The sequence below is a fragment of the Aspergillus sclerotioniger genome (genome assembly GCF_003184525.1).
Source record: "Aspergillus sclerotioniger CBS 115572 chromosome Unknown BO94scaffold_23, whole genome shotgun sequence".
Lineage (NCBI taxonomy): Eukaryota > Fungi > Ascomycota > Eurotiomycetes > Eurotiales > Aspergillaceae > Aspergillus > Aspergillus sclerotioniger.
The window spans coordinates 236,761-256,922 of record NW_020291013.1 but is presented as its reverse complement, the minus strand read 5'-3'; the positions used below and the strand labels follow the sequence as shown (position 1 = coordinate 256,922).

Here is a 20,162-nt window from a genome sequence, read left to right as displayed (position 1 = left end):
GGCAGAAGGCTACGCCCGGATGGACAACCACTCTTATCAGGTAAAGTCCCGAGCTGAGTCATCACGTGTCACATATCACATGACCATGGTATACGGACAAGCATGTGGTATACGACATACCATCATGGTCTATAACTACCAGACAGGTATACGGTAGACCCGATGGTATATAATATGGTATATAAGGAATAGGATATATAAGAACACTCCTTTATATACTTAGTTAGTTCTGTTCTTCATGCTTAATTCACATTATCTTTAAGTAACCATATATTTGATAAAGCTTAGTAACAATACTTATCTGTACTTACTTACAGATAGCTGCACGGCACTATCTGGCCTTACTTCTCTTTTCTTATTCAGGACCAGTCATCTTTAGATAGTCAACAAGTCTGACTTACCTTGATTTAATTTGAAGATATGTATTAGAACAAGAACTAAGCTAACAAAAACAGGGAAAAGCAATCCTAGGATTTGATATATTAAGTATCAGTCAGTACAAGTATTACTCAGTAATAACTATTTATTATATTAACTATATTGAACTTATCGCGCGCCCCACAGCAGCAGGGCCTAATAATACAAGAACTGATAGATATGGTTAGTTAGTTATAAGAAAGCATTACTGTCTTAGAATAATAAAACCAGTTACTTAAAGATTACTTAATAATTAAATCTGTTAAGGTCCGACCATCAGAGCCATTTAACAGCAATCAAGCGAAGCTCAGGGCTTTCTTAACCCAGTTAGACTTATATCTTGGCATAAACAGAGAAAAGCTCAGAAATAAGGTGTTACGGACCCCTGCTAGCTAAAGGGACTAGTGAGGCGGTTACGTCAGGCAGAAGAGCTGTACTCGGAGAAACGCAACTCTTATCAGGTAAGACCCGAACTGAGCCGCTACGTGTCACACGTCACGTGACTGCGGGTATACGAGAAGGTATATGGTCGGGTATATGGTATATGTCTACGGTATACAGAATGGTATATGGAATGGTATACGAGGGACGGATATATAAGGACACTCCTTCATGTACTTAGTTAGTTCTGTTCTTCGTGCTTAATCAAATTATCTTTAAGTAACCATATGTTTGATAAAGCTTAGCGACAATACTCGTCCGCACTTACTTACGGATAGCTGCGCGGCACTATCTGGCCTTACTTCTCTTCTTCTGTTCAGATCAAGTCATCTTTAGATAGTCATCGACCTGACTACCTTTGATTCAGTTCACAAGGTACGTATCGGAAACGGGAGCTAAGCTAACAGGAACAGGGAGAAGCGATCCTAGGGTTTGACATAAGGTTCATAAGATTCTTTTTAGATCTACCTATCTGACTAGATCAGTATTTAATTAATTTGAACTATATATCTATAAGTATTAAGAAAAGTTAATAAATAATTAGGATAATAATATAAAGCAAATCTTTACTAATTACGCCAGATTTAAGTAATATCTTAAACAGATATTCAGAGACATTAATGTAGCATGGAATATTAAGTAAAAATTATAATAATTTAAGTAGATTAAATTAATATTTAAATATGTTTTAAAGTTTTTGTAAGTTATTAGTTACTTAGATTAGAATAATAATATCTACATCGCATGATTCAAAGAAGGACTTAAGATAGAGATTCAAGAAAAACTCATCTAGTAAGAATGATTGAACACATTATTAAAAATGATTAAAGCAGTAATCAAGATTGATAATAAGTTATATAAATATAATATAAAATAATAAGAGAATTGATAGATCAGCGGATTTACATCTTAACAAAACAGTTAATCAGATTATTGAGCTAATAACGGAAGGTCAGTATAATCTAGAAGCTTGGGATATAAAGATCTTTATAGATTAAAACTAATAGAGCTAGATACAGCACAGCATCAGACTTAACAGAGTAAAGTATTTAAGAAGAAACTGTCAAACCCTAGGATCGCTTCTCCCTGTTCCTGTTAGCTTAGCTTCCGTTCCAATACGTACCTGTGAACTGAATCAAGGTAAGTCAGGCTGATGACTATCTAAAGGTGACTGGTCCTGAACAAGAGAAGAGAAGTAAGGCCAGATAGTGCCGTGCAGCTATCCGTAAGTAAGTACAGACGAGTGTTGTTATTAAGCTTTATCAAACATATGGTTACTTAAAGACAGTTATATTGAGCACGAAGAACAGAACTAACTAAGTACATGAAAGAGTGTCCTTATATCCTATCCTTCGTATACCATTTCATATACCATTCAGGGTAGATCGAGGGTCGATCTAATCACGTTCTGGGATCTTGTATACCATATCATATATCCTCGACGGTAGATCCGATGGTAGATGGTCACGTGACACAGCGCTGCCTCGGACGTTACTCCGACCGGGATCCTACTCAATAAGAGCTCCTGGTTGCCCGAGTCCTGCCTTGTCATCGCTTTCTGCCTGACGAGTCCGCTCCGCTAGTAACCTAGCTAGCAGGGGTCTGTAACAGACTAATCCTGTATAACTTGTACTTTAGCTCACTCAGTATAGATTCTTTTTATAAATATCTAATATTCTAAAAACTCTGTCTTTTATATATAAAATTCATACTTCTTTAACTTATATTATAACTAATATAAGCATAGTTTATACAGAACTAATCTTACATATTTAATATATTCTTTCTCAGTTTTTAAGAAGATTAATATATTATTTAAATAAATAATTATAAATCTATCAAGATATTCTTTCAGAATTTTATTAATATATTACTAAAATAATACTGGTGCATTGGTAAGCTTAAATAATATAATTAAATACTTGAAGTATCTGTACTTTATTCTAAATATGGTTTTCTATTCTTTATCTTCTATGATATATATATAATAATATATATTTATAATATTAAGCTTGGTGAACCACTTTATTCCTTATATCTTATCTTGGATTTCCAAAATCAAAAATAACGGATGTTAATCCTTAATCATAATAATATTTAGTAGTTAATAATCTATATATAACCATAAGCTACTGTTCTTTTTTAATATAAATAGGACTCTATATTCTGCTGGTGACTTTGAAGGCCTGATATTATCTTTTATTAGTTAATTATTAATATATTTTTATAGTATCTGTAATTTCTTTTTAAATATTAGATAAATCTTTCTATATATTAATAACTTTTTTTTCTTTATAAAAATAGTATGGTCATGCTTTCTGTATTGAGATAATTCAGGTTACTCTAGCTGCTTGAACAAGTCCTTAAATCTCTCATACTGTAACAGGATATATATATTATTTTTAACCACAGCTAGAAATTCCTATAAATCTTCTAGTCTCTAAATAGTCATCTTAATCTTTATATCAGAGTCATTAATGCTGTACTCTTAGTACTCTTTTATTATTATTAGTATCTATTTTAATAATTCTATAAGCTAATCTTTCTATAATAACTTAATTACTGTTATTACTTGTATAACTATACTTAAAATATTATTTTTCTTTAAATTATCTCTAATGCCTGGCATGTTAAGCTTTTATAATATTTTCAATCTCTCTATAGATTATTTAATCCTTACTTTAGCTTCTTACTATATAGTAGACTATATAGATCTAGACCCCATATCTGGTCCTTACTAGTGTTATCTTGGACAATCATAATTTATGAATCAGAGACTCTCAGTCTTTTAATTAATCTATAAGTTATGATTCCTAAGTCATGGAATCCCTAACACAATGTTATACTATGTTAAAAATATTATATTAAAGTTTATATACTTATAGTGATTCTTTATAATTATAAATATAGTTTCTGACTTAATTATTAATATAAGAGTTTCTAAATTCTTTTTATTTAGTTTTATAATCAGTTCAGATTCTGCTTTCTATTATTTAAGTATCCTAAACTATTATATAAATCATGGGTTTATGAAGTTTCTAATTACTTTAGAATCTACTAATACTTGAGTTAATTAATCTAACATAATTATTTAATATGACTGCTTGAATCTTCAGATATGGTCCTGATTCAGTGACCGCTAACTACTGTTCTGGCCAGTTAGGTTCTAACTGTTTTAAATGTTTTCTTAGAAATTTTGAGCCTTTTATCTTTACCGCGTAGTACATCATACACTGATTATTAAAACATATTAACTAATATATTAATCTATAATAAAGATATCTCTAGTACTCTTTACATATGCAATTAAAGATTAAATATAAACAGTAACTTATCTTTGTCCTAACCACTTCCGGTATCTTAAGTTGGTAGTTAATAATATATTTCTAATTATAGTATATTAAGTATATATTTATATAGCACATAAGCTAAGAGAGTTTATTATATTTTTAATAATCTTTACTTTCTTTGAAATAAATACACAGATATGGTTTATTATACTAAGATTCTGTTCCTGTAACATATATCTTCTAGTTAATCTCTAATAACTAGTAATAATAGTCTGTATTATCTTATCCACATGTTAAATAAACTTCTAGATAATAAGAATATCTTTATAAATATTATTCCTAAGTCTTATTCTATGATTTCCAATATTTTAAATCTTAATATAAGCAATGCTGTATAATCTTCTTAAATTTTAGACAGAATCATACTGGATTCTTTAAGATCTTTTTTAAGATATAGTTTAATTAATCAGCAATATTTTTCTGATTATTTTTCTGGTTTTTCTTATTCTCATCTTACTGTATTAGACAGGATTTACTAATTTCTGATAAGGATTTTTTCAGAATATTAGATATCTCACTGAGTCTCTTCTTACTAGATTCAAGGCCTTTAAGCTAAGTACTGTACTCTTTATCCAACAGATCAAATTTATCCCAAACTATACTGGGATAGTTATTTCTTGGAACTGGCTCACTGCTGTTATTAATTTCTATAGTCCAAGTTAATAGTACAGATAATTATCGATCTTCTTATTAACTAGATAATATTATTAGCTTATCTGTAATGGCCTGTTATCTTAACTATTTACAGTACATCCTATTCTTTAATAACTGACTATACTGGATAGCATGTAACTTCTTATTATCTAATATCTGCATCACGGATTCTGTCCAAACTTCATGCTGAATAGTAGTAACATCATAGACTTCTCTGCCTTAATCTTGATTCATAACTCTCAACTGTTTCTGAGACTGTTTCTAACTGCAGTTCTTTAACTAATAACCTGCTTTGCTGCAGCTAAAGCACAAGCAGTCTTGTTTACACTGTTCAAGTTCCTTCTTAAATACTCGAGTCTGTTGAGTCTGATGCTGTGCTGCATCTAGCTCCATTAGTTTTAGTCTATAAGGATCTTCATATCCCAAGCTTCTAGGTTGTGCCAATCTTCCGTTGTTGGCTCAGTAACCTGATTAGCTGTTTTATCAAGATATGGACCTGCTGGTCTATTAATTCTCCCGTTATTTTATATTATATTTATATAACTTATTATTAATCTTGACTACTGCTTTAATTATCTTTAGCAACGTGTTCAGTTATTCTTACTAGATGAGTTTTTCTTAGATCTCTATCTTGAGTCCTTCTTCGAATCGTGTAATGTAGATATTATTATCTTAATCTAAGTAACTAATAATTTATAAAAACTCTGAAACATACTCAGATATTAATCTAGTTTACTTAAGTTATTATAATTTTTATTTAATATTTTATACTGTATTAATATCTCTAAATATCTGTTTAAGATACTGCTTAAATCTGATATAACTAGTAAAGATTTGCTTTATATTATTATCCTGATTTTTTACCAACTTTTCTTGATATTTGTAAATATATAGTTTAAACTAATTAAATATTATTCTAGTCAGGTAGATAGACGCGAAAAGAATCTTATTAATCTTATTTTTAAATCTTTCTCTGTTCATACTGAAATACAAGTCCAACTAGGTTAAGAAAGTCCTGAGCTTTGCTTAATTATTGTTAAATAATTCTGATAATCAGACCTTAACAGATTTAACTGCCAAGCAACCTTCGAGTAACTGGTTTTATTATTTTAAGACAGTGATGCTCTCTTGTAACTAGCTAATCATATCCATTAGTTCTTATATTATCAGGCCCTGCTGTTGTGGGGCGTGTGATGAGTTCAATATAGTTAACATAATGAATAATTATTACTGAATAACACTCGTACTAACTGGTGCTTAATGTATCAAACCCTAGGATCACTTCTCCCTGTCCCTGTTAACTTAGCTTCCATTCCAATACGTACCTTTAAATTGAATCAAGATAAGTCAGGCTAATGACTATCTAAGAGGTGACTGGTCTTGAACAAGAGAAGAGAAGTAAGGCCAGATAGTGCTGTGCAGCTATCCGTAAGTAAGTACAGATAAGTATTATTATTAAGCTTTATCAAAATATATAGTTATTTAAAGATAATTAGATTAAGTATGAAGAACAGAACTAGCTAAGTATATGAAGAAGTGTCCTTATATATCCTATTCTCTGTATACCATTCCATATACCATCAGGTCTGCCGTATACCCATGTGGTAGTTATAGACCATGATGGTATGCTGTATACTATATACTTGTCTGTATACCATGCTCACGTGACGTGTGACACATGATGGCCCAGCTCGGGGTTCTACCCGATAAGAGTTGTCTTCCTTCCGGGCGTAGCCTTCTGCCTGACGTAACCGCCTCACTAGTCGTTTTAGCTAGCAGGGGTCTGTAACACCTGCTTATATGGCCGACCCGCTTACCAATTATGTAATTAACTAACGTAAACCACAAGCGAGCCGCGAATCTAAGCGAGCCGCGAATTTTTAACCAAAATTCCACCCTCTTTATTCAACGCGTCATATCTTCAACACTATATACAATATGCCTTCTTCTAAAGAATCACGTATCTAAATAGCTATTTCAGCTTATCAAAAGGGTTAAATTAAATCGGTATTACGCGCTGCACAGGTTTTTGTGATCTCTGAAAGTATCCTACACAATTAACTTAACAGTGCAACACCATGATTAGAAATACACGCCAATAATCATAAACTTACTTAATTTAAAGAAGAAACACTTACTAAGTAATTATTAGATACAGATATGCAAGGATTTTTAATGCAGCCTGAATTTCTACATGAAATGGCAGGAATACTACTTCATACGCGTCTCCGAAACTATACAGTAATTATTGGATCTAACTAGCCATATAATTTTACTATATATTATTCTTAACTATATATATAATATAATAGATGGATTACATATCAACATACAAAACAAGAGGATCTAAAGATTATAATACCATGGTTTCAAACTGTTTAGAAGACTATTTAAGAACACAGTATATCTAAAGATGATATCTGGAATTTTAACAAAACTGGCTTTACAAGAGAGCTCTGCTCAGCTACTAAAGTTATTACTGCAGTAAAACGCAGTGAGCAATCATGCAGAGTCATTCAGGATAATCATGAATAGGTTACAATTTTTAAAACAGTCAATTTAAAAGGCGTGCATATATCACCAGTTATTATACTTAAAGCAGGCAATCAACAAGCTGCCTGGTTTCAAGAACCTAAGCTTGCTAGAGACTGGTGGATTGCAATAAGTCAAAATGGCTGGACCACCGATGAAATAGGTCTTCTTTGACTAAAGAATGTCTTTGAACCCTTCTCTAAGCGCTATATAACCGGTACAAAACGCCTACTTATTCTGGACGGCCATAGTAGTCATTTAACTGCTGAATTTGATGATCTTTGTAAACAGAATATAATAATATATCTTTATATGCCTGCCCACGCTTCGCACCTTCTTCACCCGCTTAATGTGGGTGTTTTTAGCCCGTTTAAAAAGATGTACGGGAAGCTTCTTGAAGAGTATATAATTATAGATAATAATTATATTAATAAAGAAGACTTTTTATTGTTATATCCAGATACACGGGCTCAAGTCTTTACTTCTATAAATATCTGCAGTGGCTTTGCAGGAGCAGGGCTTAAGCTATTTGATCAAGAGCATGTTCTTTCCAAGCTTATCTTTCAACTACGTACGCCTACACCTGCACCATCACTAGTTGAAGGGTCAATTTTGTCTGCTTTCCAGACTCTACAAAATACTCACCAGCTAGATCGAAAAGTACGCAACCTGCACAGTAGTCTTAATACTAAATGAAAGCTTTCTAGCAGTCTAGTTGCTCATATTCAACATCTTAAGAAAGTGTCAAACCCTAGGATCGCTTCTCCCTGTTCCTGTTAGCTTAGCTCCCGTTCCGATACGTACCTTGTGAACTGAATCAAAGGTAGTCAGGTTGTTGACTATCTAAAGATGACTTGATCTGAACAGAAGAAGAGAAGTAAGGCCAGATAGTGCCGCGCAGCTATCCATAAGTAAGTGCGGACAAGTATTGTTGCTAAGCTTCTACCAAAACATAGGTTACTTAAAGATAATTAGAATTGAGCATGAAGAACAGAACTAACTAAGTATATGAAGGAGTGTCCTTATATATCCGTCCCTCGTATACCATTCCGTATACCATCGGGTTTATTATATACCTACTTGGTAATCATAGATCATTATGGTATGTTATATACCACATGCCTATCTGTATACCATGGTCACGTGATCCGTGCTGCCTGACGGTTCGGGTCAGGATCCTCCTTGATAAGAGCCCCCTTCCGTCTGGATGTGGCCTTCTGCCTGATATACCCGCCTTACTAGTTGTTCAGCTAGCAGGGGTCCGTAACATCATCTCCCCTTCTTTGAGGTTCTTGTCCTCAAGAACATAAAGATGCGTGTCCCTCTTCCAGGTCGGCTGAGTCCTTGATTTCTTTTTTTCTTAAGATAAATCATTATGCCTCTGCGTAATCATTATAAGAAGCACTGTCAGCAGGCTAACTGGATTGTTTATAACAGTATCCAGATTGACTTTCCTTGTACTTGGTGCAATTCTCACAATCTTTCTTATTTCATAGATTCTAAAAACCGAAATTGCGCAGCCTGCACTCGTCATGGCTGAAAATATAAAAAGTAATTTCACAGTGATTCTGAATAAGATAAGCTTTAACATAATAAAAAAAGAATAGCTCAAGAGATTGAAGAGATCAAAAAGCAGATTAAGCTATTATTTACGAAAATAAAGCAGTTGCAAAAATATTACAGATTTCTAAAGAATTATGGTGATCAGATGTTAGATCATGACTTGAATATGTTGGATTAACTAGATAATAAGGATCCTCCAAGTGCCGAGGACCTCTAAAAGCTAGAGCATCTAGCTAATAAACATAATGTTGCTCAACTTGCTGCTGTATCAGATACTTCTAGTCTAACTTAGTTAGTTAGTTCCTCTTCTTTCTGGGCAAACTTCAACCTGTCTATCAGTAGTACTGCTCCACAAGCTGATAGCAGCTTGTCAAATTCTTGATAGATTCTCACGTGTTTTCTGAGATATCATATTTTACCTATTTTATCAAATACTATAATCTGCCGCTAATCTTCTTGTAATCCAGGATCTTTTTAACTTTGTATTCTTCCTCTGTATTATTATCAATCTTTATATTTTCTGCAATTCTAGCATTCTTTGGTGCGGGTTCCAATAATAAGATATAAAATACTGGGTGAATTTTGCTCATTGATTTTAGCAATCTTAACTTGTAGTTAACCAGTCTCTTCTTGTTTTTAATAATAAATAGTCCTAGCTTATAATAGTCAAGCTTCTAACTTGATTATTTTATCTTAATATTTCTGCAGAGTAGAAACACCTTTTCCCCTCTTTTAAGATCAGATTTCTTTTTATATTTATGATTATAATACATCTTACTGCGCAAGTTCATAAACTTAATATCTTAAGATAACTATAGATATATGTTTTCTATAAATATAACAATATTTTTAGCTATATTAATAACTTGTTATCTTCTTAATAGCATCTTCAGAAACCTCGGGTAATATCTGTAATTAGTATAAAACAGTAAGACTCTAATAGTCAAGTAACTAGTATTATTATATAAGAACTATACTATCAGTAACAGATTTACTTAATTATTCTGCTAGTAATTCACATAATGTCTCAGATATTGTTTAATTATTTAGTTAACTCTTTTTATTTACTTATTTATTTGCGGATAATAAGTTATTATTATTTACTTTTTAATTTCCATAAGATCTGCGAGTGATCTCCAGAACTTTAAGATAAATAATTTATCTTAATTTAATATGATATACTTTAATATCTTATAGTATATAATAATGTTTTCTAGAAACAGTTCTGCTATCTATATTATTATTATTATTATCTTATTTAGTATAAGATGGATGTATTTAGTAAGGCGATTGGTAATGATTATAATAGTATTAAACCCTTCCAATTCCGGTAGTAGACTAATAAAGTTAATTATTATCTATTTTTATAGCTATTATAATATCTTCTGTACTTATATCTGTCTGTAAGATTCATATCTTGCAGACTTGTCTTTAATATAAGTCTTATATTATTTAATATAATCACATACTTTCTATCTGAGGTTCGGAATATAGTAATTCTTTATAATTAATTTAGTTATTTTTTCTACTTCTAAATAATCCTTAAGTAGTCTGTTATAATGTTTAGTCACAATCTCTGTTCTTATTACAGTTAGTACAAAGATTAATCTGTAAAAGTGCGCTAGTTTATCTTTATCAATGATAATCTTGTCTAGTAAGCCCTTACTTATTTCTTAGAGTATTTTATTATTTTTTATGCCTTCAGCTAATTATTTAATTAGGTTACTGCCTATTTCCAACATTACTGCTAGATTGGTCTTGTTATAACTGATTAATCTATCCGTGTTTCGCTTCAGGATGGCCGGTTTAATAGCTTTTCTACTTAATTCATAATCTAACCTGCGGCTCAGCATATCTGTATATCTATTCTCTACTTTCTTGTAGTATATAATTCTGAAGTCATATTATAACAGAATCTCAGCCCATCATGCCTGCCTTCTGGTCAACTCTTTGGTTATCATGAAGTAGGTCAAGTTCTTATAGTCTGTCTTCATAATAACAGTGTACTTTGTTCCTTTAAGATAGACCCTCCACTGCTTGAATGCTACTACTATAGCTAGCAATTTCTTGTTATAAATATTGTAGTTAAGTTCTACTTGAACCAACTTTCTTAAATAAAATATAATTAGTCTTGACTTTCTATCTTCTCCGGGTTGCGTCATACACATACCAATAGCATAGTCTAATATATCAGTTTCAATGATTGTTTCTTTTTCTAGATCGTGCTGTACAAGTACTGATAATATAATAAGTCACTACTTGATATCTTCAAACGCGCTCTGCTGTAGTTCTCTCTACTAATACTTCTTCAACTTTTTTATAAGCTTGAAGAATAGCGTTATGTAGATAGCGTATCCATCTATGAATTATTAATAATAATTAACTAATCTGATAAACTGTTATAGTTCTTTCAGATTTCTAAGTTAAGACTAATCCTGTATGACTTATATTTTTACTTGCTCAGTATAGATTTTCTTTGTAAATATCCAATATCCCAGAAACTCTATCTTCTATACATGGAATTCACACTTTTTTAGCTTATATTATAATTAATATAGACATAATTTATACAGAACTAGTCTTATATACCTTACATGTTCTTCCTCAGTTTTTAAAAAGATTAATATATTATCTAAATAAATAATCATAAACTTATCAAGATATTCTTCCAGAACTTTATTAATATATTACTAAAATGACGCTGATGCGTTAGTAAGCCTAAATAATATAATTAAGTACTTAAAATATTTATATTTTATTTTAAATATGGTTTTTCATTCTTTACCTTCCGCGATGCGTATACAATAATATATATTTATAATATTAAGTTTAATAAATCATTTTATTCCTCGTATCTTATCTTAGATTTCTGAAATCAAAGATAATGGGTACTAATCCTTAATCATAATAGTATTTAATGGCCAATAATCCATATATAACTGTAAACTGTTGTTCTTTTTTAATATAAATAGGACTCTATATCTTACTAATAACTTCGAAGGCCTGATATTATCTTTAGCTAGTTAATTATTAATATATTCTTGTAATGCCTGCAATTTCTTTTTAAATATTAGATAAATCTTTCTATATATTAGTAACTTTCCTTTCTTTATAGAAATAATATGGTTATACTTTCTGTACTGAGGTAATTCAGGTTGCTCTGGCTGCTTAAACAAGTCCTTAAATCTTTTATACTGTGATGAAATCTGCGTGTTATTCTTGACTGCAGCTAGAAGTTCCCATAAATCTTCTAATCTCTGGATAGTTATCTTGATCTCTGTGTTAGAGCTGTCAATACTGTACTTGTAATACTCTTTTATTATTATTAGTACCTATTCTGATAATTCTATAAGCTAATCTCTCTATAATAGTTTAATTACTGTTATTACTTATGCAACTATATTTAAGATGCTATTTTCCTCTAAGTTATCTTCAATGCCTGGCGCGTTAGGCTTTCGTGGCAATCTTAACCTCTCCTTGCTAAATTGCTTAATCCTTGCTTTAGCTCTATGCTGAGTAGTAGGCTGTATAGATCCAGACTCCATATCTAGTCCTTGCTGATATTATCTTAGATAATCATAATTTATAAATTAAAGATTCTCAGTCTTCTAATCAATCTGCAGGTTATGATTCCTGAGTCATAAAATCCTTAACATAATATTATACTATTCTAAAAGTATCATGTTAAAGTCTATATATTTATAGTGACTCTTTATAATTATAAATATAGTTCCTGACTTAACTGTTAATGTGAGAGTTCCCAAATTCTCTTTATTCAGTTCTATAATTAGTTCAGATTCTGTTTTCTATTATCTGAATATCCCAAGCTATTATATAAATCCAGGGTGCATGAAGTTCCTGGTTACTCCAGAATCTACCAATACTTAGGCTAGTTAATTTAATATAACTGCTTAGATCTTTAAATATGGTCTTAACTCTGTAATTACTAACTATTATTCCAGCTAGTTAGGTTCTAACTACCGTGGGTGTCTTCTTAAAAATCTTAAGTCTTTTATCTTTATTATATAATGTATTATATATTAATTATTAAAACATGTTAACCAATGTATTAATCTATAATAAAGATATCTCTGATACTCTTTACACGCGCATTTAAAAATATTATATAGATAGTGACTTGCCTTAGTCTTAACCACTTCCAGTATCTTAGATTGGTAGTTAATAATGTATTTTCAATCATAGTATATTAAGCATGTGTTTATATAATATATAAGCTAAGAAAGTTTATCATGTTTTTAATAATCTCTACTTTCTTTAAAATGAATACACAGACATGGTTTATCATATTAAGGCTTTGTTTCTACAATATTTACCTTCTAGCTAATCTTTAATAATTAATAATAATAGTCTATATTATCCTATCTATATATTAAACAAACTTCTAGATGATAAGAATATCTCTGTAGATATTATTTCTAAGTCTTATTTTATGATTTTTAATATTTTAAATCTTAATATGGGTAATACTACATGATTATCTTGAGCTCTAGACAGAATCATGCTGGATTTTCCAAGATCTTTTTCAAGATATAGTTTAACCAGTAAGCAACATTCTCTTAATTATTCTTCTAGTTCTTCTTGTTCTTATCTCACTGCGATAGATAGAGTTCACTAATTTCTGATAGAGACTTTTCAAGAATATCAAGTATCTTGCTAAGTCTCTTCTTACTGGGTTCAAGACCTTCAAGCAGTATACTGTACTCTTTATCTAATAGTTTATCCTTATTCCAAACTATACTAGGATAGTCGTTCCTCGAAACTGGCTTATAACTGTTATTATTGATTTCTGTGGTCCAAGCTAATAATATAGATAATCATTAATCCTCTTGTTAACTAAGTAGTACTGTTAACTTATCCAGAGTGGCCTGTTATCTCAACTAATCACGGTATATTCTGTTCTTTAATAGTCGACCATACTGAATAGCATATAACTTCTTGTTATCTAGTGTCTGTGTTGCGGTATCCGTCCAAACCTCATGCTAAATAATGGTAATATCATAGACTTCTCTGCCTTGATTATGGTTTATAGCTCTTAATTATTTCTAAGGCTATTTCTGACTGCAGTTCTTTGACTGATAACCTGCTTTGCTGTAGCTAAAGCACAAGCGGTCTTGTTTACACTGTTTAAGTTCCTCCTTGGACACTCGAGTCTCTTGAGTCTGATGCTGTGCTGTATCCAGCTCCATGGGCTTCAGCCTGTAAAGATCTTTGTATTCCAAGCTTCTAGATTGTACCGACCTTCCATTATTGGCTCGGTAACCTGGCTGGTTATTACGTCAAGATATAGACCTGCTGGTCTACCGATTTTTTTATTATTTTATATTAAAGTTATACAGCTTATTATTAATCTTCACTACTGCTTTGATTATTTTAGCCAAGGTGTCCGGTTGTTCTTGCTAAATGATTTTTTCTTAGATCTCTATCTTAAGTCCTTCTTTAAATTATAAAATGTAAGTATTATTATCCCAATCCAGATAATTAATAACTTGCTAAAACTCTGAAATATATATAGATATTGATTTTATCTGCTTAAATCATTATAACTTTTATTCAGTATTCCGTGTTGCATCAATGTCTCTGAATATCTGTTTAAGATACTGTTTGAATCTGGTATAACTAGTAAAAAGTTATTTTATATTGTTATTCTGGTTACTTACTAATTTCTCTTATCACTCGCGGATATATAGTTTAAACTAATTAAATACTGCTCCAGTAAGATAAGTAGATATAAAAAAGATCTTGTTTTCTTCATTCTTGAGCTTTTCCTTGTTTATGTTGAGGTACAAGTCTAACTAGGTCAAGAAAGCCCTAAGCTTCGCTCATTTGCCGTTGAATGGCTTGGGTGGTCAGATCTTGACAGATTTGACTGACAAGCGACCTTCAAGTAACTGGTTCTTTTATTCTAAGGCTGTGATGCTTTCTTGTAGCTGACTAACCATGTCCATTAGTTCCTTGATTATCAGGCCCTGCTGCTGAGGCGCACGTGATGTATTCAATATAGTTAATATAATAACTGATTATCACTGGGTAATACTTGTACTGACTGGTGCTCAATATATCAAACCCTAGGATCACTTCTCCTTGTTCCTGTTAGCTTAGCTCCCGTTCCGATATATACCTTGTAAACTGAATCAAAGATAGTCAGGTTATTGACTATCTAAAGATAACTTAATCTGAACAAAAGAAGAAAAGTAAGGCCAGATAATGCCGTACAGCTATCCGTAAGTAAGTGCGGATGAATGTTATTGCTAAGCTTCTACCAAAACATAGATTACTTAAAGATAATTGGAATTGAGTATGAAGAACAGAACTAACTAAGTACATGAAGAAGTGTCCTTATATATCCATCCCTCATATACCATTCTATATACCATCGGGTCTATCGTATACCTGCTTGATAGTCATAGACCATCATGATATGTCGTATACCACATGCCTGTCTGTATACCATGGTCACGTGATCCGTGCTGCCTGACGGTTCGGGTCGGGATCCTCCTCGATAAGAGCCCCCTTCCGTCCGGATGTGGCCTTCTGCCTGACATACCCGCCTTACTAGTTGTTCAGCTAGCAGGGGTCCGTAACAGAAAGCTGCTCAAATGGCTATGCAAACAAATATTCTTTTACAGCAAGAAATCAAGATTTTACGGGCTGAAAATGAGCGAAAATATAAAAAGAAAGTAAGAAGGCGTGCTCTACTAGAAGATGATACCCTTTTATCTGTACAGGAAGGCCAAAATCGCGTTTAACAGCTAAATACGCAGCTTATTAAGCAACCTGAACAATCTACTCCTGTACCTCGTCAACGGGCTCCGCAACGCTGCAGTGGCTGTGGAACAGTTGGACATACAATTCAGAACTGCTCTAGTAAATAGCTACTTTTTCATATATTTATTTAAACAAATTTCATGGAGCTGGTGGTTGAAAAGCTTTAAGTAATGGTGGCTATAGCAAAGGATCCGCGGCTCGCTTAGATTCGCGGCTCGCTTGTGGTTTACGTTAGTTAATATCCCTACTTACTTAAGAAACCATGTCTGGATAGTTAGCTAGTTAGTCAGTAAGCAAGCGCGTCACGTGCTTTATCACATTAATCATTATATTATTACCCTTTTCATCCCGTGTAGCAGAAGCCTCCTAGCTAGTCAATCAATATTACTTGTTTTCTTCGGCTTCGTGTCCTAACATTTATTATTACCTTGTATAGGAGGAGAGAAGCTCCATGCAATGCAATACAAAGACACCAGATGAGAGCTCGCTGATTACAGATCCTATCAATCTCGATTATCTGTACGTTAAAGGCCTGATGACAATGGTGAAGATATTCCTGATATTTCGGAAGATGGTGCCCAAATAAATATCAACAGTCAATGGTATCTACGAATTTTCCATGCTGCCATGCTCCTAGCCATACCGGGCATTTGCAGGCTCATCATCGAACCAAACCGGAGGAACACCATAGTTGATCACGGTGCTCTTGAGCTTCGTATAGCTCTCATAGGCCTCCAGCCCGTTCTCCTTCCCCAAGCCACTCTGTTTGAAACCACCCCATGGTGACGACGGATCATTGAGATGGTGTCCATTGATCCACACAATCCCCGCCTCTATCTTGTCCCCCACCCGATGCGCCTGCTTGAAGTCGTTTGTCCAAACCGATGCCCCCAATGCTAACGAGGAACCGTTCGCGACGCGAATGATGTCCTCCTCCGACTGGCACTTGATGAGCGCAATTACTGGACCAAACACCTCATTACATTCTAGATCTGTCTGTGAACGAGTCTCAATGATGGTTGGCTGGAAGTAGAACCCTTTTCCGTCTTGGTTCGTGGTTGGATGTCCACCACAGATGATCTTCCCTCCTTCCTGCACGGCCCTCTCCACGAAGGCAGAGCATCTCTCCACAGCCGTCTTAGATATGACAGTTCCAATCTGTGTCTGGTCGTCAAACGGATCACCAAGTCGCAAGGCCTCGACCCTTTTCTTTAGCAACGCAATGAAATCATCGTAGATGTCTGCATGTACCAACAATCTGCTCCCCGTGACACATGTCTGCCCACTAGCAATGAAGCTCGCAAACAGCGCCGCCTTGACCGCATGCTCGACATCCATGCTTGGGAAGAAACACACCGGGGCCTTTCCACCCAGCTCGGCCGTGATGGGGATCAAGTTGGCCGACGCAGACGGTGCAATAGCTTTGTATGTGGCCAGTCCTCCTGTCAGGTCGATCTTGGCTAGTAACGGGCTTTCACACAAATACTTTCCGGTCTCATATCCATATCCGCTGACAATCTGCAACACGCCGTCAGGTAGACCAGCCTCCTGGAACAGGGCTCCCAGTTTCAGCACCGACAGCGGCGCCAGCTCCGACGCCTTGACAATGACCACATTCCCCGCTGCCAGCGCCGCACCGATCTTCTTCATCGCAATGAGGAGCGGGTGGTTGTAGGGCGTGATCAGGGCCACGACGCCCAAGGGAAGCCGCGTCAGGGTGTTCACGACAGGACCTTTGAAGGGAGTCACGCGGCCTTCGTGGACGCGCGCCAGGGATGCAAAGTACTCCAACCATTCCGGGACGCGCGCCAGCTGGGCTCGCATCTCGCGGATGGGACGGCCTGTCTGGCGGGTTTCGAGTTCCACGAATTCGGGGATGCGCGAGCGGAGCAATCGTGCTGCTGTGGAGAGGACGGCGAATCGGTCTGACACATCCGCGCGCGACCAGGTGCCATTCTGGAATGTTTGGAGGGACTCGTGGATGATGTGGTCAACGGTTTCTTTTGGCGTTGCGTCGATGGTAGCAATGGGGAGCTCGTTGGCGGGGTTGATGACGGGGATGCGGTTCGTGATGGCAGCAGTATGGGTGCCATTGACCCAGTTAGAAATGTAGGGGAGAGTGTCGGCCATTTTGAAGATGTTAGTTGGAGCCAGATATAGATCTCATGGGGTGAATGATGCATGAGCTGCAGGCTTTATAGAGATATGTATGTAGGCAGGCCTCGTGCCTCGGTATCGGCAGACCCCGCTTTGGATAAGCGGCTTATCAGCCATTCTGACATTCTGTCATCACTCCAAAGATAGCAGATGCTCTGAATAGACTCCGATTGTTCTCTCTTGCCTCCCTGCTGGTGAATCATCGGGTGAATTCCCTACCTGAACAATACCTTCGCCCTCCATAAGAACCAATTCCATGGTTGGGGTCAAACAGTCTGTAGGGAATCAGCGATATTCCCTCCCCATGGTTTCTTGAGAACTGACCATTGTCTTGTTTTGTCTAGACTTTGTGACTCATCCTCGACTTTTCTCCATCTTACAAGAAGCAATCCACAATGTCCACTTCAGACCGAACCAGCTACACCCCTCGTGACACCGTCACCCATCTCTGGCAGGGCCTCCATCTCCCTCCAGACACTCTCGACTCGCTCTGCATTGTCGAATCTTCTCAGCTCGGTCTCCCCTCCTCCTATAAAGTCGGCCACCTCGCGCAAGCCTCTATTGCGCTCTCTGCTCTGCTGGCATCCCAGATCCACAGCCTTCGCAACACCATCCCACCCCCCAAAGTCACCGTGCCCCCCGACCATGCCTGCATCGAGTTCAAGTGTGAACGTCTCTACACGCTGAACGGGGCTCCGGCTCCCTCAGCCTGGGGCCCTATTGGCGGCCTCCACCAAACGTCCGACGGCTACGTGCGCGTCCACGATAACTTTCCCAACCACCGCGAGGGCACAAAATCCCTCCTTGGCTGCTCTCCAACCGCAACCCGGGAGGAAGTCGCCTCCAAGATCTCTGCCTGGCGTTCCGTCGACCTCGAATCTACTGCCGTCGACAACAACCTCGTCATCGCCGCTCTCCGCACCTACGAGCAATGGGATGTCCTTCCCCAAGCCAAAGCCATCGCGGACTTTCCCATCCTACTCCGCAAGATCGGCGACGCCCCCGCCGGTCTGCCAGCCCGGATCGGTCCACACGCAGATAAATGTCTGCGGGGCCTCCGTGTCCTTGAATTGTCGCGGGTCATTGCGGCCCCGCTATGCGGGAAGACGCTCGCTGCACACGGAGCCGATGTGCTTTGGGTGACGAGTCCTTATCTGCCCGACCTGCCGGATCTCGATCGGGAATTCGGCTGCGGCAAGAGGACCATCCAATTCGATCTTAATGAAGAGAAGGATTCAGCGGAGCTGTTCACCCTGCTCAACGACGCAGACGTCTTTATCCAGGGCTACAGACCAGGGAGTCTGGCCTCTCGCGGTCTCTCCCCAGAAGAAATAGTCAAGAGACGTCCCAACCGTGGGATCATCTGCGCAAACATGTCCGCGTATGGTCCCAATGGCCCATGGTCAACCCGACGAGGCTTCGATTCACTTGTCCAAACCTGCTCCGGCATGAACGTCTCAGAGGCCGAACACTTCGGGGCTGGAGAGGCTGCCCGTGCTCTTCCCTGCCAGGCGCTCGATCATGCAGGCGGCTACTTCCTTGCGTCCGGGATCATGGCGGCACTGTATAAGCAAGCCACCGAAGGGGGATCCTGGCAAGTGAATGTCTCGCTAGCGGGGGTGATGAAATACCTGCGCTCTTTGGGCCAATACGAGGGCACGACGGGATTCCAAGGCGCCCCAGACTACATTCGCCCTCAAGACGTCCCGACCGACTATTTAGAAACCCGAGAGACGGGGTTCGGTGAGATGACTACCATCCGTCACGCCGCGAGTATTGAAGGGGTCAACATCGGATGCGACATCATGCCCAAACCACTTGGATCGGACGAAAAGCGGTGGCTGGACTAATAGCGGTGATGTGACGCTGCAATCTACCCCGCATCGTGAGAGCAGAGATGGACACAAAGAAAAAGCACGCATGCAGTGCCGCCTGCACCTCAACAAAGCAAATATGCCACCCAATAACACCCCTCCACGACCGCCCGGTTCTCAATTTTGATGCTGGGCTCGGCAGCATTGCTGACAAGAATGCCCAAGATTTGCTTTTGGGGCCTGCAGGCGCATCCATCTGACTGAGATCCGATCAATCCCGAGGCCGAATAGAAGCCCGGCTGAAGATATGGAGACAACGAAGCAGGAGATAAATAGCACCAGGGTTTCCAGTTCCATTTTCAATATGTTTGTCCACTGATTGCCTGTCGCTTATTCTAATATCCCAGTAACAAACCGGGATTTTTAGTCGACGAGAAGATACGAGGAG

At 36.5% G+C, this 20,162-nt stretch overlaps 2 protein-coding genes across 2 annotated transcripts; one reads left to right on the top strand and one right to left on the bottom strand.

Annotated features, from left to right (window-relative positions):
- Window positions 1-16,130: 16,130 nt before the first annotated feature.
- BO94DRAFT_603016 (aldehyde dehydrogenase) lies at window positions 16,131-17,930 on the bottom strand. Its single transcript, XM_025616433.1, has one exon. The coding sequence runs from the start codon at window positions 17,871-17,873 to the stop codon at window positions 16,377-16,379; it is 1,497 nt and encodes a 498-aa protein (XP_025464973.1). The 5' UTR covers window positions 17,874-17,930; the 3' UTR covers window positions 16,131-16,376.
- Window positions 17,931-18,105: 175 nt separating this feature from the next.
- BO94DRAFT_168168 (CAIB/BAIF family enzyme) lies at window positions 18,106-19,988 on the top strand. The gene is made up of 2 exons (XM_025605911.1): window positions 18,106-18,177; window positions 18,245-19,988. Exon 2 carries the CDS (start codon window positions 18,296-18,298, stop codon window positions 19,748-19,750), a length of 1,455 nt encoding a protein of 484 aa, XP_025464972.1. The 5' UTR covers window positions 18,106-18,177; window positions 18,245-18,295; the 3' UTR covers window positions 19,751-19,988.
- The last annotated feature ends 174 nt before the right edge of the window (window positions 19,989-20,162 follow it).